The sequence below is a fragment of the Gorilla gorilla genome, chromosome 4 (genome assembly GCF_029281585.2).
Source record: "Gorilla gorilla gorilla isolate KB3781 chromosome 4, NHGRI_mGorGor1-v2.1_pri, whole genome shotgun sequence".
Classification (NCBI taxonomy): Eukaryota; Metazoa; Chordata; class Mammalia; order Primates; family Hominidae; genus Gorilla; species Gorilla gorilla.
The window spans coordinates 150,025,720-150,053,192 of record NC_073228.2 but is presented as its reverse complement, the minus strand read 5'-3'; the positions used below and the strand labels follow the sequence as shown (position 1 = coordinate 150,053,192).

At 41.9% G+C, this 27,473-nt stretch overlaps 1 protein-coding gene across 2 annotated transcripts in view; it reads left to right on the top strand.

The window, feature by feature from the left end:
• Window positions 1-3,735: 3,735 nt before the first annotated feature.
• LARS1 (leucyl-tRNA synthetase 1) overlaps window positions 3,736-27,473 on the top strand; it is a 68,724-nt gene continuing 44,986 nt past the window's right edge. Inside the window, exons 1-8 of one of the 2 annotated variants that reach the window (XM_019027931.4) lie at window positions 3,736-4,007; window positions 8,828-8,946; window positions 13,575-13,662; window positions 14,358-14,438; window positions 18,075-18,212; window positions 21,857-22,018; window positions 25,846-25,958; window positions 26,859-26,922. In XM_019027931.4, coding sequence (XP_018883476.3) covers window positions 4,002-4,007; window positions 8,828-8,946; window positions 13,575-13,662; window positions 14,358-14,438; window positions 18,075-18,212; window positions 21,857-22,018; window positions 25,846-25,958; window positions 26,859-26,922 — 771 coding nt within the window. In that variant the 5' untranslated portion in view covers window positions 3,736-4,001. Of the gene's footprint in view, window positions 4,008-5,458; window positions 5,479-8,827; window positions 8,947-13,574; window positions 13,663-14,357; window positions 14,439-18,074; window positions 18,213-21,856; window positions 22,019-25,845; window positions 25,959-26,858; window positions 26,923-27,473 lie in introns of those variants that run through there. The other variant, XM_055387302.2, reaches the window with a different exon arrangement.

Below are 27,473 nucleotides of genomic sequence, written 5' to 3'. Positions count from 1 at the left end.
CTATCACCCAAGCTGGAGTGCAGTGGTTCGAACATGACTCACTGAAGCATCAACCTCCTCGGCTCAAGTGATCCTCCTGCCTCAGCCTCCCGCCTCAGCCTCTCAAGAAGCTGGGACCACAGGCATGCACCACAATGCTCAGCTACTTTTTTTTTTTTTTTTTGAGACTGAGTCTCGCCCTGTCACCTGGGCTGTAGTACGGTGATGTGATCGTGGCTCACTGCAACCTCCACCTCCCGGGTTCAAGCAATTCTTCAGCTTCAGCCTCCTGAGTAGCTGGGACTACAGGTGCGCACCACCATGCCCAGCTAATTTTTGTAGTTTTTAGTAGAGGTGGGGGTTTCACCATGTTGGCCAGGCTGGTCTTGAACTCCTGACCTCGTGATCCACCTGCCTTGGCCTCCCAAAGTGCTGGGATTACAGGCATGAGCCACCGTGCCCAGCCAGCTAATTTTTTTAATATTAATTTTTGTAGAGACAGGGTCTCGCCATGTTGCCCAGGCTGGTCTTGAACTCCTCAAGTGATCCACCCACCTCAGCCTCCCAAACTGCTGGGATTACAGGTGTGCAACACCATGACCAGGCTCAGTCACTTAAATGGGAAAATTACAAAAGTTGAATTTGGAGACATGAAGGCAGGTTTTTCATAATTTCTAATAAAATACTTACTTGTTTATTTTCTAATTTAATGTCTCATGCCCTTTAGACTGTAAGCTCCATGAAGGAAGGGACCATGGTCTGCCTTGTTCTTGACTCCATCCTAGCTCTATGTCAGGTTTATGGGAGGTACTCAATAAATATTTGTTGTATGAATACTTTCAATTACCAATGTGGATTGGAAGGTGATGAATCAAAGAGATGAAAATAGTACTGGTTAGGGCAGAATTGGGACAAGAAATTATAGCTATAGTTATAAGAGCTGTGGAGGATGAGGATTCTTTCATTCATTTAATAAATATTTATAAGGCACCTGCTATGGGCATGACATCGTGCTAGGCACAGTCTCTGCTGTTATGCAGATATTAGTCTAGTGATAAATAAACAGGCAATTCATGAGATGAAATTTCCAGGGCAAGGGGTGCTTCGGGGAACATCTAGTGGGGAGCATTTAACTCAGACTTGGGCTGTCAGGAAGTGATGACTAAATGGTTGGTAGCTAAAGGAAGAGGGTATGGAAAGTGAGGGAGGCAGCCTAGAGGCAGGAGAGCCACTGGTAGCCTAAGGTTCCTTCTTAACTTTTTCCTTTCATCCAACAAATTTGTATTGACCCCATATCATATGCCAAGTATTGTTTTAGGACATCATTGAATTTGTATTTCAAAACTAGTTGTTGAAAAATGTAAAAAAAAAAAAAGTTCTGTGTGTTTTTGTGTGTGTGTATTCCCTTCCCTTAAACCCTTAGGTAGACACGCATCTGGTCTGCGTTCCCCATCCCCTTAAAGGGTCCCCAATCCCTTAAAGTGCATTGTAGATGCTTAATGTTTACTGGGTTAATAAATTATCACATGTGAGTAACTAATTTGTGGTTTTTTTTTTTTTTTTTTTTTTTTTTTTGGAGCTGGAGTCTCACTCTGTCACCCAGGCTGGAGTACAGTGGTGTGATCTCGGCTCACTGAAACTTCTGCCTTCCGGGTTCAAGCAATTCTCCTGCCTCAGCCTCCTGAGTAGCTGAGACTACAGGCACATGCTGCTACGCCCCGCTAATTTTTTTTTTTTTTTTTGTATTTCCAGTAGAGGTAGGATTTCACCGTGTTGCCCAGGCTGGTCTCGAACTCCTGAGCTCAGGCAATCCTCCCACTTAGGCCTCCCAAAGTGCTAGGATTACAGGCATGAGCCACCGCGCCCGGCCATTTGTGTGTTTTTTTGTTGTTGTTTTTTGAGATGGAGTCTCACTCTGTCTCCCAGGCTGGAGTGTAGTGGCGTGATCTCAGCTCACTGCGACCTCTGCCTCCTGGGTTCGAGTGATTCTCCTGCCTCAGCCTCCCAAAATTCTAGGATTACAGGAATGAGCCACTGTGCCCGGCAAGAAATGAATTTTAAATTTTATTTATTTTCAATTAATTTGAATTTAAATTGCCACATGTGGCTAGTGGCTACTGTATCAGACACCATATATCTCTGTATGGTAGCATAGTCTTTTTTTTGTTTTGTTTTTGAGACGGAGTCTTGCTCTGTCGCCCAGGCTGGAGTGCAGTGCTGCCATCTTGGCTTACTGCAACTTCCACCTCCCGGGTTCAAGTGATTCTCCTGTCTCAGCTTCCCAGCAGCTGGTATTACAGGCGTGTGACACCACTCCCGGCTAATTTTTGTATTTTTAGTAGAGACGGGGTTTCACCATCTTGGCCAGCCTGGTCTCGAACCTCTGACCTCGTGATCCACCTGCCTCGGCCTCCCAAAGTGCTGGGATTACAGGTGTGAGACACCGTACCCGGCCAGTCTTTTTTTTTTTTTTTCCTTGAGATGAAGTCTCGCTCTGCCGCCCAAGATGGAGTGCAGTGGTGCAATCTCGACTCAGTGCACCCTCTGCCTCCTGGGTTCAAGCAATTCTCCTGCCTCAGCCTACAGAGTAGCCGGGACTACAGGTGCGCGCCACCACACCCAGCTAATTTTTGTATTTTTAGTAGAGACGGGGTTTCACCATGTTGGCCAGGCTGGTCTCAAACTCCTGACCTCAGGTCATCCGCCCACTTCGGCATCCCAAAATAATGGGATTATGGCCACCTCGCCTCGCCCTGTTTGGTAGTATTCTAAATAGTCTGAGTCAGGCAATGGGACCAGGTAGGCTTTCAGTCTCTCGCTTAAAAATGGAGATTGTTGGCCGGGCACGGTGGCTCACGCCTGTAATCCCATCACTTTGGGAGGCTGGGGTGGGCGGATCACGAGTTCAGGAGATCGAGACCATCCTGGCCAACATGGTGAAACCCCGTTTCTACTGAAAATACAAAAATTAGCTGGGCGCGGTGGCGCGCGCCTGTAGTCCCAGCTACTAAGGAGGCTGGGGCAGAAGAATCGCTTGAACCCGGGAGGCGGAGGTTGCAGTGAGCCGAGATCGCGCCACTGCACTCCAGCCTGGAGACAGAACGAAACTCCCTCTCAAAAAAAAAAAAAAAAAAAAAAGGGAGATTGTTGGCTAGGTACGGTAGCTCACGCCTGTAATCCTAGCACTTTGGGAGGCCGAGGGAGGCAGATCACGAGGTCAGGAAATCGAGATCATCCTGGCTAACACGGTGAAACCCAGTCTCTTCCAAAAATACAAAAAATTAGTCGGTGTGGTGGCGCCCGTAGTCCCAGCTCCTCGGGAGCCTGAGGCAGGAGAATTGCTTGAATCCGGCAGGCCGAGGTTGCACTGAGCCAAGATCGCGCCACTGCACTCCAGCCTGGGAGACAGAGCGATACCGCGTCTCAAAAAAAAAAAAGAGATTGTTAATACGCGGTTATACAATGTCTAAATGCTGGGCTGTTGAATGCCACTGACAGTAATAAATATCTGTGCATAGTGGCAAGCCATAAGTAGCACCTCAGTCACCGAATAGTAATTAACTGCGTATCCTGGCATCCCGACAGGCAACCAGCTCTACCGGGTGAAAAGGTTGATGGCCAAGAGACTCCAACCTAACCAGGGCGCACTCGCGGCATTCGGCGATCCCGCACTGCATCATGGACTTTGTAGTTCAACATGCCAGTGACGTCACTGCCGGTTCCCCTCTGAGTGGGCCTATCGAGTAGACTTCCGATAACCCGTTTTTCTCTGGGAATTGTAGTCAGTCAGCTCCTGCTGGGTGTCTGCTCGGGTGGTCTGGGAACTACAATTCCCGGCGGGCTCTGAGATGCCTTGACTGTAGTTAGTAAGGAGCCGGATGATTGCCTCAGCAGGTGTGAAGCGTGTGCTTTAGTTTCGTGGGAGGCCTGGCATCCCCGAGAGGGAGGGGAAAGGTAACTACTCCTTTGTGGAGGTCGCCAGGGTCATTGTCGTGGATTTGCACAGTCGGCTGGGCGGTGCAATGGCGGTGAGTTTGAGCGGGAAGAGTCCGCAGGGGCCCTGGAGCCGGACTGGCCAGTCTCTAGGGGCTCTCCATGTGCTGTCCTGAAGGGAAAGTCTTTTCTAAAAGAGAGCCACGCTTAAGGCGTGCCTTTCGTAGAGACTTTGCTTTTTCTTGCTAGTTTATGAACCAGGAACTGATGTCTGTTAACTTTACGGAGTACTTGGATATCATATTTGTTATTTTTCTGGAGTTTCTAAAATCAAGGTGGAGAGCCGGGCACGGTGGCCCACGGCTGTAATCCCAGCACTTTGGGAGGCCGAGGCGGGTGGATCATTTGAGGTCAGGAGTTCGAGACCACCCTGGCCAACATGGTGAGACCCCCGTTTCTACCAAAAATACAAAAATTAGCCGGGCGTAGTGGTGCGCGCCTGTTAACCCAGCTACTCGGGAGGCTGAGGCAGGAGGATTGCTTGAACCCGGGAGAGGGAGGCTGCTGTGAGCCAAGATCGCGCCACTGCACTCCAGCCTGGGTGACAGAGTGAGACTCCGTCTTAAAAATAAAATAAATAAATAAACAAACAAATAAAGCCGAGGTGGAGAGAGGAGTATGTAAGTTGATTCCTACTTACAGCAAAAAAAAAAAAAAAAAAAAAAAAAAAAAAAATTGAGCGCCTCTCCGTAAAACAGACAAAAATCTCTCTTTTCATAGTGTTTATGCGTGTGGGTAAAATACATTGTAAAATATTGTGTCAGGTGCTGATAAATGCTGTGGGGAAAAAATAGAGCAGGAAGGGGTGCTAGGGAGTGTACGGTGGGGTAGTACAGTTGCAATTTTTAAAAGTTTTTTTAAATTTGAGAGATGTTCTCACTCTGTGACCCAGACTGGAATGCAGTGGCGTGATCATGGCTCACTGCAGCCTGGACCTTAGGGCTCAAGCGATCCTCACACCTCAGCCTCACCACAGCTGGTACTGCAAGCGTGCTCCATTACACCCTGCTAATTTTTTGTATTTTTAGTAGAGACAGGGTTTCGAACTCCTGGGCTCAAGCGATCCTTCTGTCTCAGCCTCCGAAAGTGCTGGGACTACAGGCATGAGGCATCCCGCCTGGTTTTATTTTTTTTTGTTTTTTGTTTTTTGTTTGCTTTTTTCCCTTGAGACGGAGCCTTGCCCTGTCGCCAGGCTGGAGTGCAGTGGCGCGATCTCGGCTCACTGCAACCTCCTCCTCCCAGGTTCAAGCGGTTCCCCTGCCTCAACTTCCCGAGTAGCTGGGACTACAGGCGCGCGCCACCATGCCCAGTTAAATTTTTTGTATTTTAGTAGAGACACGGTTTCACCACATTGGCCAGGATGGACTCAATCTCCTGACCTCGTGATCTGCCCGCCTCGGCCTCCCAAAGTGCTGGGATTACAGGCGTGAGCCATGGCGCCTGGCCTGTTGCAATTTTTAAAAGGATGATCAAGCAAGGCTTTGCCAAAAAGGTGGCAAAAACGAGGTAAGAGAGCAACCTATGCAACTATAGGAAGAAAGAGATTTCCAGGCAGGGGCAACAGTGTAAGTGAAAAGCAGGGATCCCGGGTAGAAGCCAGGGATGCTTCTAAACATCTTGCAGTGCACAGGACAACCCCTGAAAACAAAGAATTATTTGGCCCAAAGTGTAAGTAGTGCCAAAGTTTAGGAACTCTGATTTAGTTATATAGCCTTTTGTTACCACTGAGGAAGTTGAGTCTCAGATTGATCAAATGACTTGCTCAAGGTTGTACAATAAGTTGGTGTTTGGGCCAATATCAGCTTTTATTATACTTGATCTTTGAGGTTTTGAGAAACAAGTTTTTCTGAGAAACAGAAAACTCAAATAAAAGCTTTCTTGCATTTGGCATACTCAGTACAATGAAAAGAAACACATAGTTCTAAGTAATTTGTAAAAGACTTGCTTTCATAGTCTTCTTTACAATGGGTGACATGATCATATTTTTTATTTTTATTTTTATTTTTTTTTGAAATGGAGTCTCACTCTTTCCCAGGCTGGAGTGCAGTGGTGCCTCCCAGGTTCAAGTGATTCTCCCACTTCAGCTTCCTGAGTAGCTGGGACTACAGGTGTGCGCCACCACGTGCCGCTAATTTTTGTATTTTTTGGTATAGTTGTGGTTTTACCATGTTGGCCAGACTGGTCTTGAACGCCTGACCTCAAGTGATCTGCCCACCTTTCCCTCCCAGAGTGCTGGGATTACAGGTGTGAGCCAATGCACCTGGCCATATTTTTTATTTTTTGAGACAGGGACTCGCTCTATCAACCAGGCTGTAGTGCAGTAGTGCAATCATAGCTCACTGCAGCCAGCCTTGACCTCCTGGGTTCAAGTGATCCTCTGGCCTCAGTGTTCCCATGTCCTGCTCATGGTAATTTTTAGGTAAAAGATATTTGTTACATAACTTCTGTGTCTATGGCATTGTACTTTGTGCTAAGGTGACTATAAACGATTTAAAAGTTCCTGCCTGTTGAGAATTTACAGCCCAACTGCATAAATGTCTTAAGATCATTGGTTGCATTTAACAGAAGTCAACTCAAGTTGGTTAAGGAGGAATTTAGTAATAAAGTGGAAGTTGGCCGAGTGTGATGGCTCAAGCCTGTAATGTCAGCACTTTGGGAAGCCAAGGCTGGTGGATTGCTTGAGCCTAGGAGTTCAAGACCAGCCTAGGCAACATGGTGAAACCCTGTCTCTACAAAAAAATACAGAAACTATCTGGGTATGGTGGTGCATATGCCTGTAGTCCCAGCTATTCAGGAGGCTGAGATGGGAAGATTGATTGAGCCCAGTAGGTCAAGGCTGCAGTGAGCTGGTGCTTGCACCATTATGCTCCAGCCTGGGTGGCAGAGGGAGACCCTCTCTCTCTCACACAGACACACACACACATAAATACAGTGAAATTTCATATTACCCATGACCGTAGGGAAGGAGATATGACTAGGCTTCATGAGGCCCTGCATACTTTTGCCTTTGTGGGGGGGTCCTTTCCTCTGTAAAAATATTAGAAATTGTATTTTACAGACCGAGCTGGGTGGCTCATGCCTGTAATCACAGCACTTTGGGAGGCTGAGACAGGTGGACCACCTGAGGTCAGGAGTTTGAGGCCAGCCTGGCCAACATGGTGAAACCTCGTCTCTACTAAAAATACAAAAATTAGCCAGGTATGGTGGCACGCACCTGTAATCCCAGCTACTCGGGAGGCTGAGGCAGGAGAATTGCTTGAACCCCAGAGATGGAGGTTTCAGTGAGCTGAGATTGGTCTTGCTGTGTTGCCTAGGCTGGAGTGCAGTGGCTCCATCTTGGCTCACTGCAACCACTTGCCTCTTGGGTTCAAGTAATTCTCCTGTCTTTGCCTCCCGAGTAGCTGAGATTATAGGCGCATGCCAACGCATCCGGCTAATTTTTGTATTTTTAGTACAAATGGGGTTTTGCCATATTGGCCAGGCTGGTCTTGAACTCGTAGCCTCAGGTGATCCACCTGCCTCGGCCTCTGAAAGTGCTGGGATTACAGGCATAAGCCACCACACCTGGCCAAAAAAATTGTTTTTCTTTTAAAGAGGAGGTCTTTCTATGTTGCCTAGGCTGGTCTCAAACTCCTGGCCTCAAATAATCCTCCCTCCTCAGCCTCCCAAAGTGTTGGGATTGTAGACATGAGGCACTACATCCAACCAAGTTACTTATTAAGAAGAGGTTTTGAAGTGAGAGGGGGCAGTGGCGTTGATAGTCTAAATGAAGGTGGTTACTAGCAGGAATGGAAAGGGATGAACAGATGTGCAGGCTTATTATTTCTTAGAAAAGAAAATACCTTATACAATCACTGTTTTATGGAAACTTGAAAAGAGTCCAGGTATTTTTTTTTTGGGGGGAGGGGATGGAGTTTCGCTCTTGTTGCCCAGGCTGGAGTGCAATGGTGCGATCTTGGCTCACTGCAACTTCCACCTCCCAGTTTCAAGCGATTCTCCTGCCTCAGCCTCCCAAGTAGCTGGGATTACAGATGCGTACCACCTTGCCTAGCTAATTTTTATATTTTTAGTAGAGATGGGGTTTCACCATGTTGGCCAGGCTTGTCTCTAACTCCTGACCTCAGGTGATCCTCTCACCTCGGCCTCCCAGAGTGCTGGGATTACAGGTGTGAGCCACCGTGTCCAGCCTATTTTATTTAAATTTCATATGAACCGTTCTTTAACAATTTTGGAGAGAAGTTCTCTATCAGTATCTTTGATATTCATGTATTTTAATTAAATAGAAACATTTGATGACAGTGTTACATTGTAGTATATAATTTTAAAAAAGCATATCAAAGCCTTTTACATATTTCAGTCATTGTTCAACCATTTCTTTGAGGTTTGAGGTACACAGGTCATGATAATCCTAATTTTTTTTTTTCTGATGGAGTCTTGCTGTGTCACCCAAGCTGGAGTGCAGTGGCATGATCTAGGCTCACTGCAGCCTCCGCCTCCCTGGTTCAAGCGATTCTCCTGCCTCAGCCTCCCGAGTTGCTGAGATTACAGGTACCCGCCACCACGCCCAGCTAATTTTTGTATTTTAGTAGAGGTGGGTTTTGCCCTGTTGGCCAGGCTGATCTCGAACTCCTGACCTCAAGCAATCCACCTGCCTCGGCCTTCCAAAGTGCTGGGATTACACGCATGAGCCACCGCGCCTGGCTGATAACCCTAATTTTTAATGTTCACTTAAATTTCAAGATAACCATGGAAAAATCAGTCTTTATCAGTGAGCAGCTCAGTTCTGTGAACCCAATTCTTTTTTAAAGCAAGTGTGCTGAAATACAGAGTGGATTATTCTCTTTGTGTCCAATAGGAAAGAAAAGGAACAGCCAAAGTGGACTTTTTGAAGAAGATTGAGAAAGAAATCCAACAGAAATGGGATACTGAGAGAGTGTTTGAGGTCAATGCATCTAATTTAGAGAAACAGACCAGGTGAGTAATAGTTTGTGAAGTTCTGCACATTGTGTTTCTATATATATATATATATTTTTTTTTTTTTTTTTTTTTGAGACGGAGTCTTGCTCTGTCGCCCAGGCTGGAGTGCAGTGGCGCAATCTCGGCTCACTGCAAGCTCCGCCTCCCGGGTTCATGCCATTCTCCTGCCTCAGCCTCCCGAGCAGCTGGGACTGCAGGCGCCCACCACCATGCCCAGCTACTTTTTTGTATTTTTAGTAGAGATGATGTTTCACTGTGTTAGCCAGGATGGTCTCGATCTTCTGACCTCATGATCCACCCGCCTTGGCCTCCCAAAGTCCTGGGATTGCAGGCGTGAGCCACCGCGCCTGGCCCTGCACATTGTATTTCTAAAACCGTTGGCTTTATAGTACAGAAACAGCTTGGTGGAACCCATAAGGTAGATTGTGTTTATAATGCCTGAAACAGGGTGAAGGAGGTGACTTTCACTTTCTGCATATGAATTAGGATCTTTTTTCTTATGGGGTTTGTAAAGCTTTTTTTTCTAAATAAAGTTTGTTTTGTTTTAAAGACTACAGTATTTTAAATATTTAGACAAAGAAGGATGTTTTGAGATTTTTTTTCTTTGCTGACTGATAAAACGAAATTATTCTATTAGACTCGTAGACGATTATTATCTCCAAAGACAGAAAATGTAAATTTTTGTGTTTTTTCTTTACAAGTAAACCTAATGCTTATAAAAGTATAAATGTTGAAGATATTATTTCATAAATACTGCATTGCCTTGATACTAAAATAATGCTGATTTAAAGACAAACATAGATCATGACATGATATTTGGGAAAAACAAAAACAAAATAACTCCCCCAAACATTGCCTCAATAAATGTATGCATCAATTATAAGATATATCCCAGATTCATATATGTTGAGATGTAAGAAAATGTGCTTTTTCAGATTGAAGAAATATGGTTATAATAACAACAATAATAGTAAGTTAACATTGAACACTTACTGTGTGCTAGCAAATGTGCTAGCAAATTTTTTTACATGTGTATTCTTATTTAATCCTCTTTTTCTTTCTTTCTTTTTTTTTTTTTTTTAGACAGTCTTGCTCTGTCATCAGGCTGGAGTGCAGTGGCGCCATCTCGGCTCACTGCAACCCCCAACTCCCTGGTTCAAGCGATTGTCCTGCCTCAGCCTCCTTAGTAGCTGGGATTACAGGCACGTGCCACCACGCCCAGCTAATTTTTGTATTTTTAGTAGAGACGGGGTTTTACCATGTTGGCCAGGATGGTCTCGATTTCCTGACCTCGTGATCCGCCCGCCTCAGCCTCCCAAAGTGCCGGGATTACAGGCATGAGCCACCGTGCCTAGCCTTTTTCTTTCTTTCTTTTTTTAGACAAAGTCTTGCTGTGTCATTCAAGCTGGAGTGCAGTGGCACAGTCATAGCTCACTGTAACTTCAAACTCCTGAGCTCAAGCAATCCTTCTTCCTCGGCCTTCTGAGTAGCTGGGGACTACAGGCATGCGCCACCATGCCTGGCTAATTTGTTTTTTCTTAGAGACGGGGTCTTGCTATGTTGCCCAGGCTGGTCTCAAACTCCTGGCTTCAGGTGATCCTTCTGCCTTGGCCTCTCAAAGCTCTTAAGATTATAAGACATGAGCCATCACTTCCGGTCTCATTTTACCTTTTAATTTTTTTTTTTTTTTTTTTTTTTTTTGAGACGGAGTCTTGCTCTGTAGCCCAGGCTGGAGTGCAGTGGCGCAATCTCGGCGCACTGCAAGCTCCGCCTCCTGGGTTCACGCCATTCTCCTGCTTCAGCCTCCTGAGTAGCTGGGACTACAGGCAGCCGCCACCACGTCCTGCTAATTTTTTTGTATTTTTAGTAGAGATGGGGTTTCATTGTGGTCTGGATCTCCTGACCTCGTGATCTGCCCGCCTCGGCCTCTGAAAGTGCTGGGGTTACAGGTGTGAGCCACTGCGCCAGGCCTTTTTTTTTTTTTTTTTTGAGGTGGAGTCTTGCTCTCTTGCCTAGGCTGGGTGCAGTGGCACGATCTTGGCTCACTGCAACCTCTGCCTCCCGGGTTCAATGATTTTTCTGCCTCAACCTCCCCAGTAGCTGGGATTACAGGTGCATGCCACCACGCCTGGCTAATTTTTAATTTTTATTTTTAATAGAGACGGGGTTTTGCCATGTTGGCCAGTCTGGTCTCAAACTCAAATGATCCGCCTGCCTCGGACTCCCAAAGTGCTGGGATTACATGCGTGAGCCACTGCGCCCGGCCATAATCTTTTTTTTTTTTTTTAATTTGGAGACAGAGTCTGTGGTGTCAGATGGAGTGAGCCTCTGTCACCCAGGCTGGAGTGCAGTTGTGTGATCTCAGCTCACTGCAATCTCTGTCTCCTGGGCTCAGGTGATCCTCTCACCTCAGCCTCCTGAGTAGGTGGGACTGTAGGCGCACGCCACCACACCCAGGTAATTTTTCTATTTTTAGTAGAAATGGGGTCTTGTTATGTTGCTGAGGCTGGTCCCAACTCCTGGGCTCCAGTGATCTGCCCACCCCGGCCTCCCAAAGTGCCGGGATTATAGGCATGGGCCACTGCGCCCAGCATTTAAAAAATTTCTTTTGTAGAAATGAAGTTTTGCTGTCTTGCCCAGGCTAGTCTTGAACTCCTGGGCTCAAGTAATCCTCCCACTTTTGCCTCCCGAAGTGTTGGGATTACAGGTTTGAGCCACCATGCCTGGCCTTAATCTTCTCAATATACTTTATGGTTAACAGCTTTTAAAATTTCTCTTTTACAGCTGAGGAAACTGAGGCACAGAGAGGCTAAGTAACCAGTTCAAGGTTACATCACTGGGAATTGACTGGGCCTGGGCTTGTTTTTAGGACTTTCTGATTCAAAAGTCTTTTTTCCTTGCTTATTAAGCTATATTCTAATGGATATATATATATATATATATTTGAGACAGAGTTTCGCTGTTGTTGCCCAGGCTGGAGTGCAATGGCGTGATCTCGGCTCACCGCAACCTCCGACTCCCGGGTTCAAGCGATTCTCCTGCCTCAGCCTCCCCTGTAGCTGGCATTACAGGCATGCGCCACCACGCACAGCTAATTTTGTATTTTTACTAGAGACGGGTTTTTTCCACGTTAGGCTAGTCTTGAAATCCCAACCTCAGGTGATCCGCCCGCCTCCGCCTCCCAAAGTGCTGGGATTAGTGGTGTGAGCCACCAGGCCCCAGCCTTTTTTTTTTTTTTTTTTTTTTTTTAAGAGAAAAAGAAATTGCTGTAATATAGTCTCTGGTGTTATACTTGAAGCTATAATTTGAAGCTTCTATTTTCTTCTAGAGGTTTGGTTAACTTTAAGGTAATTTAAAATAATTACAAGTGAACTGAAAAAGCTGCTTTGTTTAGTGAAAGAGAATTAACTATAGGTGTATGCAGTAACACTGAAGAAAGTAATATAATGTCAAGTGAAGAAGGCAAATTGCACAAGTCTATATGAAGTTTGCCTTTTTTTGTATAAAACTCACAAGTGAGCGAAACTAAATGATAAGTAGTTTAAGGGTGCTGGCAAGTGTGCAAACTATTCAAAAACAAGGGAACGGTAAAAGCAAATTTCAGAATGTTGGTTATCTCTTGTGGGACAGTAGAGAGGAAACAGGTAGTTTCAGTGGGTTCATAAGTCAGATGGTGTGTTTACAAGTGTTCATTTTATTATGCTTCATAACACAGTATGTATGTTAGATATTCTTCATAAGAAAGAAGAATACAGACCAAGCATGGTGGCTCATGAGCTCATGCTCATGGTGGTTCTTATATTGAGAACCCTGTCTTTACGAAAACAACTAAAAAATTAAAAAAAAAAAAGCTTTAAAGGATGCTTTTAAAGTGAATCTACCACATATCAAGTAATATTGAGGATGTTTTATATTACCTGAGGGACTTTGAATTGCTTTATATATATATCTAGTATCTAGTGAAAACAAATCTCATTTATTCAGTAAAATATTAAATTAGCCTAGGTTCATAAGGGTATTAAAGAATTTTTTTTTTTTTTTTTTTTTTTGAGATGGAGTCTCACTTTCGCCCAGGCTGGAGTGCAGTGGCATGATCTCAGCTGATTGCAACCTCTGCCTCTCAGGTTCAATGATCAGACGATTCTTGATTCTCATGCCTCAACCACTAGAGTAGCTGGGATTATCAGCGCACGCCATCATGCCCGGCTAGTTTTTAGTAGAGACAGGGTTTCACCATGTTGCCCAGGCTGGTCTGGAACTCCTGGCCTCAAGCAGTCCACCAGCCTTGGCCTCCCAAAGTGTTGGGATTACAGGTGTGAGCCAGCACGCCTGACCTAGTATATTATCTTTACTCAAGTATTTTAGCTCAAATTAAACCTCTAGTATTCGTTACAAGGCTATTTAATTCTTAATAGCAACCTATCAATGTCTTATTTCTTGTAAATCTAAAGTAATTTTCAATTTTAGAAAGTTTTAAATTTCTAGATTTATAAATTTACTTTTAAATATTTTTTAAATAACTAAAGTTATTTATATCAAGCATTTCCTTCACCCCACTTCCTTATTGTAAAAGGAACTTAACATTTATTCTTCTGTACTTTCTTTTTTATACTGTTGTTTTGCAGCAAGGGCAAGTATTTTGTAACCTTCCCATATCCATATATGAATGGACGCCTTCATTTGGGACACACGTTTTCTTTATCCAAATGTGAGGTAATGTTTCCCTATGTTTGCTATAATGGGGAGGAAGGTTTTTAACGAATATTGTTTTGAAGAAAATGGCAGCTATAAAATTTATTATTTCCTGTTAAGAGAACTTAAAATTCCTTAAAGCATAATTTTTATATTTAAGTAGTTTATTTTTATTTTTATTTATTTATTTTTGAGATGGAGTCTTGCTTTGTCACCAGGCTGGAGTGCAGTGGTGTGATCTCAGCTCACTGCAACCTCTGCCTCCTGGGTTCAAGTGATTCTCCTGCCTCAGCCTCCCGAGTAGCTGGGACTACAGGCACGCACCACCACGCCCAGCTAATTTGTGTATTTTTAGTAGACATGGGATTTCACCATATTGGCCAGGATGGTCTCAAACTCTTGACCTTGTGATCCACCAGCCTCGGCCTCTGAAAGTGCTGGGATTATAGGCGTGAGCCACCGTGCCTGGCCCATTTAAGTAATTTAATTTTTATATTTAATTTTTATGTGCCATATGTGTATGTGTGCAAGGGTCTGGGCATGTATGCATATTCAAAAGTAATTCCTAGGTTGTTGAGTTTTGGAATGCCTAAAATCTAACTGGCATTCCAAAGGAGGATGTAAAGAAGAAAACTAATTTTTTTGTGTGAAAAGTTCACATTTTGTATTTGTCTGGCATTTAAATTTGCAATTTAAATTTAATTTTATTTCTGTAGTTTGCTGTAGGGTACCAGCGATTGAAAGGAAAATGTTGTCTGTTTCCCTTTGGCCTGCACTGTACTGGAATGCCTATTAAGGTAAGATTGCTAATAGGATTGGTTTCTACTCTTTTTAGTTGGAGCAAATAGTAATACCCAATTCAAGAGCTTGAAAGGATTTTTAAGTATTGCTGCATTAAAGTATGAAATGAGTTGAATTTATTATAGTGAAAATTAATTTAAAAATAAACAACATTTGAAGAAGTGCTTAAATAAAGGGCATCCATTATGGTCTAAGTGATTACTAAGTGATTTTAATGTCTTTTGGTTACCTTGTGTATTTATGTCTGTATTACAGTTAGGTAATAACTGATTCTGTTTTACTAAAAAGAAAAATGTACAGCCATTGTGCACTTGTGACATATGTAAGATGCCGGCATAAAATAATAAACAGTTGTATTGTATTTTGATCATTTTTGCAAATATCTTCATTTGTCATAAGTTTGTATTAGAAATAATTCTCAATGAAGAATAGGAAAGAAAACTAGAGTTGAAAGGATTCCTTTATATAATAGGATTAGGAAATTTAAATCCTGTTTCTTTTTATTCTCCAGCATTTTATTTTATTTTACTTTATTTTATTTTTTTTTTGAGACAGAGTTTTGCTTTTGTCGTCCAGGCTGCAGTGCAATGGTGTGATCTTGGCTAACTGCAACCTCCTTCTCCTGGGTTCAAGCGATTCTCCTGCCTCAACCTCCCGAGTAGCTGGGATTACAGGCACCCGCCACCACACCTGGCTAATTTTTGTATTTTTAGTAGAGACGAGGTTTCACCGTGTTGGCTAGGCTGTTCTGGAACTCCTGACCTCAGTTGATCCACCCACCTCGGCCTTCCAAAGTGCTGGGATTACAAGCGTGAGCCACCATGCCCGGCCTTCTGCAACCTTTTATTTTAAAGAATGTCAATCCTACAGAAAAAGTGGAATGGTAGTACAATAAACACCCTCCACCCTTCACCTGTAGTTACAAAGTCTTAACGTTTGCCATATTTGTTTTAGTTCTGTCTCTTAGCACACATACATGCATGCGTGCTTTTCTCTTTCTTTTTCTTCTTTTTTTTTTTTTTTCTGAGTTGGAGTCTTGCTCTGTCGCCCAGGCTGGAGTGCAGTGTTGTACTTGTAGTACAGACGGGGTTTCACCATGTTGGCCAGGCTGGTTTCAAACTCCTGACCTCAGGTAATCTGCCCACCTCGGCCTCCCAAAGTGCTGGGATTACAGGCATGAGCCACCACGCCTAGCCCTTCTCTCTCTCTTTTTCTGTGAACTTTTTGAAAGAAAGTTGCAGATATCATGATGTGTCATTGCTAAATACATCAGCATGTATTCTAAGAACAAGGGCATTCTTCTACATTATCAGAGTCCTGTTATCCCCTCCAAGAAATTCAGCATTGATGTTATATTTATCGTCTTCATCTAATCTGTAGTCAAATTTCTGTAGACTCAAAATGTCCTTTCCATCTGTTTTTCCCCCTTTTTTTTTTTTTTTGAGACAGAATCTTGCTCTGTCACTCAGTCTGGAGTGCAGTGGTGAGATCTTGGCTTACTGCAACCTCTGCCTCCCAAGTTCAAGGGATTCTCTTGCCTCAGCCTCCAGAATATCTGGGATTACAGGTGCCTGCTACCATGCCTAGCTAATGTTTTTTGTATTTTTAGTGTAAACAGGGTTTCACCATGTTGGGCAGGCTGGTCTCGAACTCCTGACCTTAGGTGATCCGCCTGCCTTGGCTTCCCACAGTGCTGAGATTACAGGCTTGAGCCACTATGCCCTGCTGTTTTTCACTTTTTATTTTGTGGAGCACACATTGCATGTAGTTATCCATTCTTTTCACTATCTTTTAGTTGTTTTTCGTGATATTGATGTTTTTGAAGTCTAAGCTAGTTATTTTGTAGAATGTCCTATGATATGAGTTTTCTGATTGTTTTTTCATGATTAGGGTTGGGCTAAATATTTTGACAAGAATACTTCATTGTTGAGGTATTAACTTACCATTGTATCACCTCAAAAGCATATAAAATGGTAATTTGTCCCATTTAGTGAAATTAAGTTAATCCTGCCAGGTTTCCTCATTCTAAAGGTGACTTTTCCTCCTATAAAATTAAAAAGTAAGGCCAGACACGGTGGCTCACGCCTGTAATCCCAGCACTTTGGGAGGCCGAGGCAGGAGGATCACATGAAGTCAGGAGTTCAAAACCAGCCTGGCCAACGTGGTGAAACCCCATCTCTACTGAAAATACAAAAATTAGCTGGGCGTGGTGGCAGCCGCCTGTAATTCCAGCTACTTCGGAGGCTATGTCAGGAGAATCGCTTGAACCCAGGAAGTAGAGGTTGCAGTGAGCTGAAACTGCGCCATTGCACTCCAGCCTGGGCAACAAGAGTAAAATTCCATCTCAAAAAAAAAAAAAGAAAGAAATTAAAAAGTAATCTATAGGATAACACTTTGAGAGCCTCTGAATGTCCTGTTACTCAATAACCCTGGTTTTATCATCCTTTAATCATCCTTGCCTGTTTTTATTATTCTATTAGTGGTTGAAATTCTTCTGAATAGAAGAGCCTTTTCCATTTAAAAAATTTTTACTTCTGTATTTCTTATTTTTCTCATAACTTTAACAGTGTTTACTTGGTGTCATCTTTGTTTTTGACAGTGGACTCATTGTGGTATAATTGATAAGAGCTAGAGTGGAAAGTCCAAGGTTAAGTCTGTAACTTTGCTAGCTGTATGACCTTGGGTAAATCACTTCATCTCTGTTTGTTTTCTGATTTAAAGCCTATCCTATCTACTTGGTAGGCTTGTGATGATAACTAATAGAGTATATGTGACAGTAATCTATCTTTCTTTCTTGCTGGTGGGATTTTATTTTTGTTTTTTATTTTTTATTATTATACTTTAAGTTCTGGGGTACATGTGCACAATGTGCAGCTTTGTTACATGTGTATACATGTGCCATATTGGTGTGCTGCATCCATTAACTCGTCATTTACATTAGGTATATCTCCTAATGCTATCCCTCCCCCCTCCTGACAGTAATCTTTAAATTGAGAAACAATGTTATTAATGTTATCCAAAATGATAACACATTATGTTTCCTACATCTTTATATATCTAATATATATGGTATATAGTATACTATATTGAATATTCTGGGTGTTGAATAAATGCTTTTGAGTAAATTAGGTAAAATACTACTTTATAAATTAGTGAATTTTGAGGTACATGATTTATACCTTTTTTTAATTTAATTTTATTTTTTTGAGACATGGGACTCATTCTTGCTTTGTTGCCCAGGCTAGAGTGCAGTGATGTGATCTCGGCTCACTGCACCCTCTGCCTCTTGGTTTTAAGCGATCCTGTCACCTCAACCTCCCAAGTAGCTGGGATTACAGGCGTGTGCTACCACACCCAGCTAATTTTTATATTTAGTAGAGACATCATGTTGGCCAGGCTGGTCTCGAACTCCTGACAAGTGATCTGCCTGCCTCAGCCTCCCAAGGTGCTGGGATTATAGGCGTGAGCCACTGCTCCCAGCCTCCGTTTCAGTTTTCTGTAGTGGAGCCACATATGTATCAATATATTGCAAAAAATTTCAGAGTCAATTTTAGTTGGCAATAAAAACAGTAAAAAACTGAAATTGTGTCTACCTTGATTTTGAACTTCCTTATCTCTAATATTCGTTGTAGGCGTGTGCTGATAAGTTGAAAAGAGAAATAGAGCTGTATGGTTGCCCCCCTGATTTTCCAGATGAAGAAGAGGAAGAGGAAGAAACCAGTGTTAAAACAGAAGATATAATAATTAAGGATAAAGCTAAAGGAAAAAAGGTTTGATAGTGGTTGATATTTATGTTGGTTGAAGTTTTATATTTTTCTGATTTATATGTGCATTCCCAGTACTAGCACAGTGCCCAACACATAAAATGTACTAGATCATTTTTTTAAAGTATCAAAGCAAAAAATTATCTTTCTGGCCAGGCGCGGTGGCTCAAGCCTGTAATCCCAGCACTTTGGGAGGCCGAGGCAGGCAGATCACGAGGTCAGGAGATCGAGACCATCCTGGCTAACATGGTGAAACCCCATCTCTACTAAAAATACAAAAATTAGCCAGGCGTAAGCCGGTCGTAGGCCGGGCGCGGTGGCTCACGCCTGTAATCCCAGCACTTGGGGAGGCTGAGGCGGGCGGATCACGAGGTCAGGAGATCGAGACCATCCTGGCTAACATGGTGAAACCCTGTCTCTACTAAAAATACAAAAAAATTAGCTGGGCGTGGTGGCTCACACCTGTAATCCCAGCACTTGGGGAGGCCGAGGCGGGCGGATCACGAGGTCAGGAGATCAAGACCATCTTGGCAAACACGGTGAAACCCCATCTCTACAAAAAATTAGCCGGGTGTGGTGGCGGGCGCCTGTAGTCCCAGCTACTCGGGAGGCTGAGGCAGCAGAATGGCGTGAACCCTGGAGGTGGAGCTTGCAGCGAGCTCAGATCACGCCACTGCACTCCAGCCTGGGCAACAGAGCGAGACTCTGTCTCAAAAAAAAAAAAAAAAATTATCTTTCTGACTTTCCTATTTCCTTTTTCCTCTTTTTTGAAGTAATTTTAGATTTACAGAAGAACTGCAAGATAGTATATAGATGTTAAATCTTATATAACTATGATACTATTTTTCAAATTAAGGAATTAACATTAGTACAGTAGTGTTTACTAAACTACAGACTTTTTGGATTTTACCAGTTTTTCACTAATGTCCTTTTCTCTTCCAATGTCCAATCCAGGATCCCACATTGCAGTTAGTTGTCATGTGTCCTTACTATGTTTCCTTAATCTTTTCTGTCTTTCGTTTTCTTCTATGACCTTTATACTTTTAATGAATACGGGTCAGATAATTATAGATTATGCCTCAGTTTGAGTTTGTTTGATGCTTTCTCATCGTTAGATTGAGGTTACTGATTTGGAGGAAGACTATTAGGTAATTTGTCGTTCTCAAGCATTAGGGAGTATATGATACTGATATGTCTTATTATTGGTGATGTTAACATTGATCATTTGGTTAAGATGGCGTCTGCCAGGTTTTTCTCCTGTAAAGATTTCATTTTTTTTTATAATTAATATATATTTTGGGAGAGATCTTTTGAGGCCATGGAAATAATACTGTGTTTCTTTTTAAATATTTGCTCATTAATTTTAGCATTCATCAGTGGATCTTGCCTACAGCAATTATTACTCTAGTCTTCTAATCATGATTTTCCATTTTCCTCGTTCTTTTTACATTTATTATCTATAATTCTTCTGAAAAGAAGAGCTGTCCTTTCTCCCCCACTTACTTAATCTGTCCTTTCTATGTCATATGGATTCATGGATATTCACTTTATTCTTCAGGTTATAAGCCAATACCATTGAGCTTTTTGTTTTTTAAGAGATGGAGTCTCACTATGTTGCTGGTCTTCAGCTCCGGGGCTCAAGCTGTCTTCTCACCTCAGTCTCCTGAGTAGCTGGAACTATAGGCTTATACCTCTGTGCCTGGCTATTGGGTTGTTTTTGTGTGTGTGTGTGTGGTTGTTAACAACACCGTAATTTGTTGTCAAATTGTTCTTTTTTATTAGAATAAAGCTAGAATAAATAAATTGTTCTAGCTTTGGCCATTGGGAGTTTTTTTTAGCTTGGCTCCTGTGTCCGTTAGACATTCCCTCATCTTCCTTTGTTCAAAGCACTTGCTTTCTTTATGATGTCACAAGCTGTTCCAGGCTTGTATTTTCTGTGATTCAACCAAGGAATCAACCACTTCTCCAAGATTTCTTTTATTGAAGAATGATGTTCAGAAACTAAGGTCTGAATGCTGGGTGTGCTCATTGCCTGGGGGTATCACTGCTTCTAGGCACTCTCAGTGGAAAGAGCAAGGAAATATATTTATGTCCGCTAAGCCATGCATACACATCTGTTTTTATTTCTTTATGTATTTTAATGTTTATTAAAAAACAAGTAAGTTCATATTGATACCCCTGGGTCCATTTTAGCACCATGGGTCTCATTCTAGCATTTTCCCTTGGCTTATTTGGGACTTCTTACTACAACAGTGAGAAACTTGGCTCTCATTACCTATAGTATATTTATTTATTTGTTCCATCCTAGACTACTAGTAAAGTAGTTTCAGAATTGCCAACCTATACCCCTGGGAGATACAATTTTACTGACAAAAGTACAGTGTTTGTGTGTAATTCTTTTTGTCTTTAGAATCTAATCACACTGTTTTCCAAAACTGCCTAGATCAGCTCCTTTCTTCCCTCCCCCTTGAGTGTGGTTATATCATATATTTGTAATGCAGTTAGATAGATTTGTCACAGTCTGCATTCCTCAGGTTCCTTCAGCATCGTGGTTGAATTTTTTAAAAATTTACATACCATAAAATTTACTTTTTTTGTTGTTTTTTTCAAGACATAGTCTTGCTCTGTCACCCAGGCTGGAGTACAGTGGTGGAGTCTTGGCTCACTGCAACCTCTGCCTCCTAGGTTCAAGCAATTCTCATGTTTTAGTCTCCCAAATAGCTGGGATTACAGGTGTGTGCCACCACGCCCAGCTAATTTTTGTATTATTGTTATTATTTTTATTGTTGTTGTTGTTGTTTGAGATGGAGTCTCTCTCTGTCGCCTGGGCTTTGAAGTACAGTGGCACAGTCTCGGCTCACTGCAACCTCCGCCTCCTGGTTCAAGTGATTCTCCTGCCTCAGCCTCCAGGGTAGCTGGGATTACGGGCGCTCGCCACCATGCCCGGCTAATTTTCGTATTTTTAGTAGAGACGGGGTTTCACCACATTGGCCAGGCTGGTCTCGAAGTCCTGACCTTGTGATCCGCCTGCCTCGGCTTCCCAAAGTGCTGGGATTACAGGTGTGAGCTACTGTGCCAGGCCCAAAATTTCCTCTTTGTGGTGTATAATTCTGTGAGTTTGAAAATGCCTGGAGTCATGTTTCTACCAGCACAGTATCATATAGAGCAATTCTGTCATCCTCAAAATTTTCTTACGCTTGCCTCATTATAGTGTTGCAGTTTAACCAAATTTCCTACCTTCACCTTCTGGCATTTGGTTGTCTCTTGGATATTCATAATTTTTGGAAAAGGAGGAAAGCTTATGAGTAGCCTCTTTATAGGTAAATAAGGTAAATGTGGTATTAGGATAAAAGAAACAGAAGGTTTGGTATTGAGATCTTATCTTCGTGATGGGTAGTTCTTTATGTTGCCATCCATTTAGTTATTATTGGTGCCAGTGTCTTGTATACAGTTTGACAGACTAAATTAGTACTATTTAGTACAGACTAGTACTTTTAGTACAGACTAATAGTACAACTAATTCCTGCAGTGTTCCGATGTATCAGCATTATTTTAGAATGTAAAAAAATTACATTCATTAATATCTTGGGTCATTTTCCTGGAGTGTTGGTTATTCGTTGATCGAGTTTATTTTTCTCCATTATTTTCAGAGTAAAGCTGCTGCTAAAGCTGGATCTTCTAAATACCAGTGGGGCATTATGAAATCCCTTGGTCTGTCTGATGAAGAGATAGTAAAATTTTCTGAAGCAGAACATTGGCTTGATTATTTCCCGCCACTGGCTATTCAGGATTTAAAAAGAATGGGTTTGAAGGTATGTCTATAAAGGAAATATGAGGAAAGCATTTACAAGTATGTGCTTTTTTATTGTACTTTGCTTTATTGTGCTTTCCAGACATGGAATTTTTTTACAATTGAAGATTTGTGGCAACCCTGCATTGAGCAAGTCTAGTGGCACCATTTTTCCAACAGCATTTGCTTACTTCACGTCACATTTTGGCAATTATTTTAATATTTCAAACTTTATTATTATCTGTTATGGTGATCTATATTCAGTGATCTTTGATGTTATTATTCTAATTGTTTTGGGTTGCCACACACTGTACCCATATAAGGTGGCAAACTTAATTGGTAAATGTTTGTGTTCTGACTGCTCCACTGACTGGCTTGTTTCCCTCTTTCTCTCCTTGGTTTTCCCTGTTTTCTAATAAACAACAATCTTGAAGCCAGTTATTAACCTTATAATGGCCTCTAAGTGTTCATGTGAAAGGGAGAGTCACATGTCTCTTATTTTAAGTAAAAAGCTAGAAATGATTAAGCTTAGTGAGGAAGGCATGTTGAAAGGCAAGATAGGTTAAATGCTAGGCCTGTTGTGCCAAACAGTCAGCCAAGTTATGAATGCAAAGAAAAGTTCTTTTTTTTGTTTTGTTTTTTGAGATGGAGTCTCGCTCTGTCACCCAGGCTGGAGTGCAGTGGTGTGATCTCGGCTCACGGCAACCTCCGCCTCCCGGGTTCAAGCTATTCTTCTGCCTCAGCCTCCCGAGTAGCTGGGATTACAGGCGTCTGCCAACTCGCCTGGCTAATTTTTGTATTTTTAGTAGAGACGAGGTTTCACTGTGTTGGCCAGGCTATTCTTGAACTCCTGACCTCAGGTGATCTGCCCATCTCAGCCTCCCAAAGTGCTGGGATTATAGGCATAAGCCACTGTACCTGGCCCAAAGAAAAGTTATTGAAGGAGATGAAAGGTGCTTCTCCAGTAAACACATGAATGATAAGAAAATGAAGTGACCTTATTGCAGATATGGAGAAAGTTTCGTCCATGTAGAAGATCAAACCAGCCACAACATTTCCTTCAGCCAAACCCTAATCCAGAGGAAGGCCCTAACTCTTCAATTCTGTAAAGGCTGGGGGAGGTGAGGAAGATGCAGAAGAGAAGTTGGAGGCTAGCAGAGGTTAGTTCTTAAGGTTTAAGGAAAGAAGCCATTTCCATAATAGAAAAGTGCAATTTGTAGCCTGGGTATGGTGGCTCATGCCTGCAATCCCAGCATTTTGGGAGGCCAAGGTGGGTGGATCACCTGAGGCCAGGAGTTCGAGACCAGCCTGGCCACCTGGGGAAACCCTGTCTCTATTAAAAATACAAAAATTAGCTGGGTATGGTGGCGGGCTCCTATAATCCCAGCTACTTGGGAAGCTGAAGGAGGAGAATTGCTTGAACCCAGGAGGTTGCAGTGAGCTGAGGCTGCGCCATTGCAACCCAGCCTGGGCAACAAGAGCGAGACTCTGCTGCAAGGTGAAGCAGCAAATGCTGATGTAGAAGCTGCAGCAAGTTATTTAGGGGATCTAGCTAAGATCATTGATGAAAGTGGCTACGCTAAACAACAGATTTTCTGTGTAGACAAAACAGCTTTCCTCTAGTGATTAAGATGCTGTAAGACTTCCATAGCTAGAGAGAAGTCAGTGTCTGGCTTAAACGATGGGCTGATTCTTGTTAGAGGCTAATGTGTCTACTGACTTTAAGTTGAAACCAGTGCTCATTTACCATTTGGAAAATTTTAAGGCCTGTAAGAATGGTGCCAAATCTACTCTATGCTCTGTAAATGGAAAAATAAAGCCTGGGTGACAGCACATCTGTTTAAAGCATGGTTTGGTGAATGTTTTAAGCCCACTCTTGAGACCTACTGCTCAGGAAAAAAAAAAATTTCTTTCAAAATATTACTGTTCATTGACAATGCACCCAGTCACTCAAAAGCTCTGATGGAGGTATACAAGGAGATGAATGTTTTTATGCCTGCAAACACAACATTCATTCTGCAGTCCATGAATCAAGGAGTCATTCGACTTGTAGGTCTTCTTATTTAAGAGATACATTTTATAAGGCTATAACAGTCATAGATGGTAATTCCTCTGATGGATCTGGGCAAAGTAAATAGAAAACCTTCTGGAAAGGATTCATTGTTCTAGACGCCATTAAGAACATTCATGATTCATGGGAAGAGGTCAAAATATCAACATTAACAGGAGTTTGGAAGAAGCTGATTTTAACTTTTATGGATGACGTTGAGAGGTTCAAGACTTCAGGGGAGGAGGTTACTGCAGATGTGGTAGAAATTGCAAGAGAGCTAGAATTATAAGTGGAGCTTGAAGATAAGCCTGAATTGCTATAATCTCATGAGAAAACTTGAATGGATGAGGATTTGCTTCTTATAGATGAGCAAAAAAAGTAGTTTCTTGAGATGGAGTCTTCTTCTGGTAAAGGTGCAGTGAACATTGTTGAAATGACAAAGATTTTGAATATCACATAAACTTTAGTTGATAAAGCAGTAGCAGGTTTTGAGAGGATTCACTCCAAATTTTTTTTTTTTTTTTTGAGATGGAGTTTTGCTCTTGTTGCCCAGGTTGGAGTGCAATGGCATGATCTCGGCTCACTGCAACCTCCGCCTCCCGGGTTCAAGTGATTCTCCTGCCTCAGCCTCCCGAGTAGCTGGGATTACAGGCATGCGCCACTACACCTGGCTAATTTTGTATTTTGTATTTTTTTGTTTGTTTGTTTGTTTTAGTAGAGACGGGGTTTCTCCATGTTGGTCAGGCTGGTCTTGAACTCCCGACCTCAAGTGATCCGCCTGCCTTGGCCTCCCAAAGTGCTGGAATTACAGGCATGAGCCACCATGCCCGGCCCACTCCCAGTTTTGAAAGTTCTATTATGAGTAAAATGCTATCAGACAGCATCGCATGCTACAGAGAAATCTTTGTGAAAGGAAGAGTCAATGGATGCGGCAAACTTCATTGTTGTCTTAGTTTAAGAAATTGCCATAGCCATCACAACCTTCAGTAGCCACTTCTCCGATCAGTCAGCAGCCGTCATCGAGGCAAGACTCTCCACCAGCACAAAGATTACAACTCAACTGAAGGCTCAGATGATTATTAGCATTTTATAGCAATGATGTATTTTAAAATTAAGGTATATACATTGTCTTTTTAAATATAACTTTATTGCACACTTAACATAATTCAATATAGTATAAACATAACTTATATATGCCTTGGGAAATCAAAAATTTGTGTGACTTGTTTTGTTGTGGTGGTTTAGAACCAAACCCACAATATCTCCCAGATATGTCTGTATATTTGTGTGATTATATGAGATTTGGACCAACTCCTAATTTTAGAATAATATATTTCCCCTGTATGCCACTAAAGAATTAGTACTGTTATTGTTAGACTAGAACCTAACATTGCCTATGGGTCTCATAACAATGAATACTTCACTATTTGTTGAATTAGAATGTATATTGACATATTAACAATTAGTAGAAAGGAGCTTTATTCAAAGAATATGAAGAAGCCCAAGTTTAACTTGAATATTTAGGAATACATAAAGGTAGGATTAAATGTTTCTTCTTAATTTATTATAGCTTCTATATGTTTGTTAATATGTATATGTATATGCTTAAAAATATACTTTAATTAAGTAAATTAAAGTAATAATTGTGATATACTTTTAATAGTGGAACTTGGAAAATTATTTTTAATAGTTGATCTGATTCTAAGTTAGAAGAGTAAATAATTGATTCATAGGAATTCTTATTCAAACAAAATTTGTGTATTTCTCAGTAATTGCCTTTTAAAATTTTCCTTTTATAGGTAGACTGGCGTCGTTCCTTCATCACCACTGATGTTAATCCTTACTATGATTCATTTGTCAGATGGCAATTTTTAACATTAAGAGAAAGAAACAAAATTAAATTTGGGAAGCGGTAAGTTTGTTATACTTGAGCATAATAAAGCAAAAATCAGTTGGTCACGGGGGCTCACGCCTGTAATCCCAGTGCTTTGGGAAACTGAGGTGAGGGGATTGCTTGAGGCCAGGAGTTTGAGACCAGCCTGGGCAACATAGCAAGACCACATCTCTTTATATAAAAAAAAAATTAGCCAGGCGTGGTGGCATGCACCTGTAGTCCTAGCTACTTGAGAGGATGGGGCAGGAGGATTGCTTACATGAATAAATAAATACCTTGTAGCCTACCTTTTCCTGTTACCTTTCTGTTTTTAAAATACATTGTTTCTATTCTTTTGTATCCTTTGTTTTCCTTTTTTCCTTACCAGTGTCTTAATTTCTCTGAGCTGCTTAGTGTTTATGACAGATATAACCAGGGAGAATGGGAGGGTGGGCTTTTATTATCTTACTAAAGATTATGTTCAGTATTCCCTGCCAAGCAGAAAAAGTAATCATTTGATTTGTGTTTTATTTTATACTTTGTTCTACAAATTAAGATTCTTCCTTGATTATGTAGATTAATCAAGGAAGATAACTTAAGAAATGAAAATGTTATCTTCCTTGATTAATCTACATAATCAACTTCCTGATAGTTTCATTTGTTAAGTCAATTTATGTTTTATAATCTTTTGTTCAATACCACAGAGCCAAGATCAGTGTGTATTTTTCAGTGGTATTACCTTTGACGAAGGTAGAAAGCTTTCATTAAATAAGTAGGTTGACAGTGGAACTACCATAAGAGTACACATAATAGATACAGATATCTACTCAGAAATTCTAGTTGCAAGACATGTAAGAAATTAGGTGCAACACAGGCAAATATGGTAGGATAAAACGTGAATATTATAATAATGTTTGTCACTTTTTGTTTATTTTTTAGGTATACCATTTATTCTCCGAAAGATGGACAGCCTTGCATGGATCATGATAGACAAACTGGAGAGGTGATTATTTGTGAGACAGAGTAGCTATTATAATAATCCTTAATATGACCATAGAGTTTAAGAAATAGAAACCTAAAAATAACTTCTTTGTAGTGCTGAGGGATGTAGTCCTGATACTCTGGTGGATATGAAGAGGAGATAGAATATCAATACAGGTACCTGTATCTTGTGTAGTACCTAGCTATCCTAAGAGTCATCTGAGGACAGCTGCATCAGTTTGTTACAGGAAAGCACATTGTTTAGCCTCACCCCAAAATTGCTGAATCAAAAGTTCTGGGGGTGGGGCCCAGGAATATCTTTTTTTTTTTTTTTTTTTTTCGGACGGAGTCTTGCTCTTTAGCCCAGACCGGACTGCAGTGGTGCTATCTCGGCTCACTGCAAGCTCCGCCTCCTGGGTTCACGCCATTCTCCTGCCTCAGCCTCCCAAGTAGCTGGGACTACAGGTGCCCGCCACCACACCCAGCTAATTTTTTGTATTTTGAGTAGAGACGGGGTTTCACCGTGTTAGCCAGGATGGTCTCGATCTCCTGACCTCGTGATCTGCCCGCCTT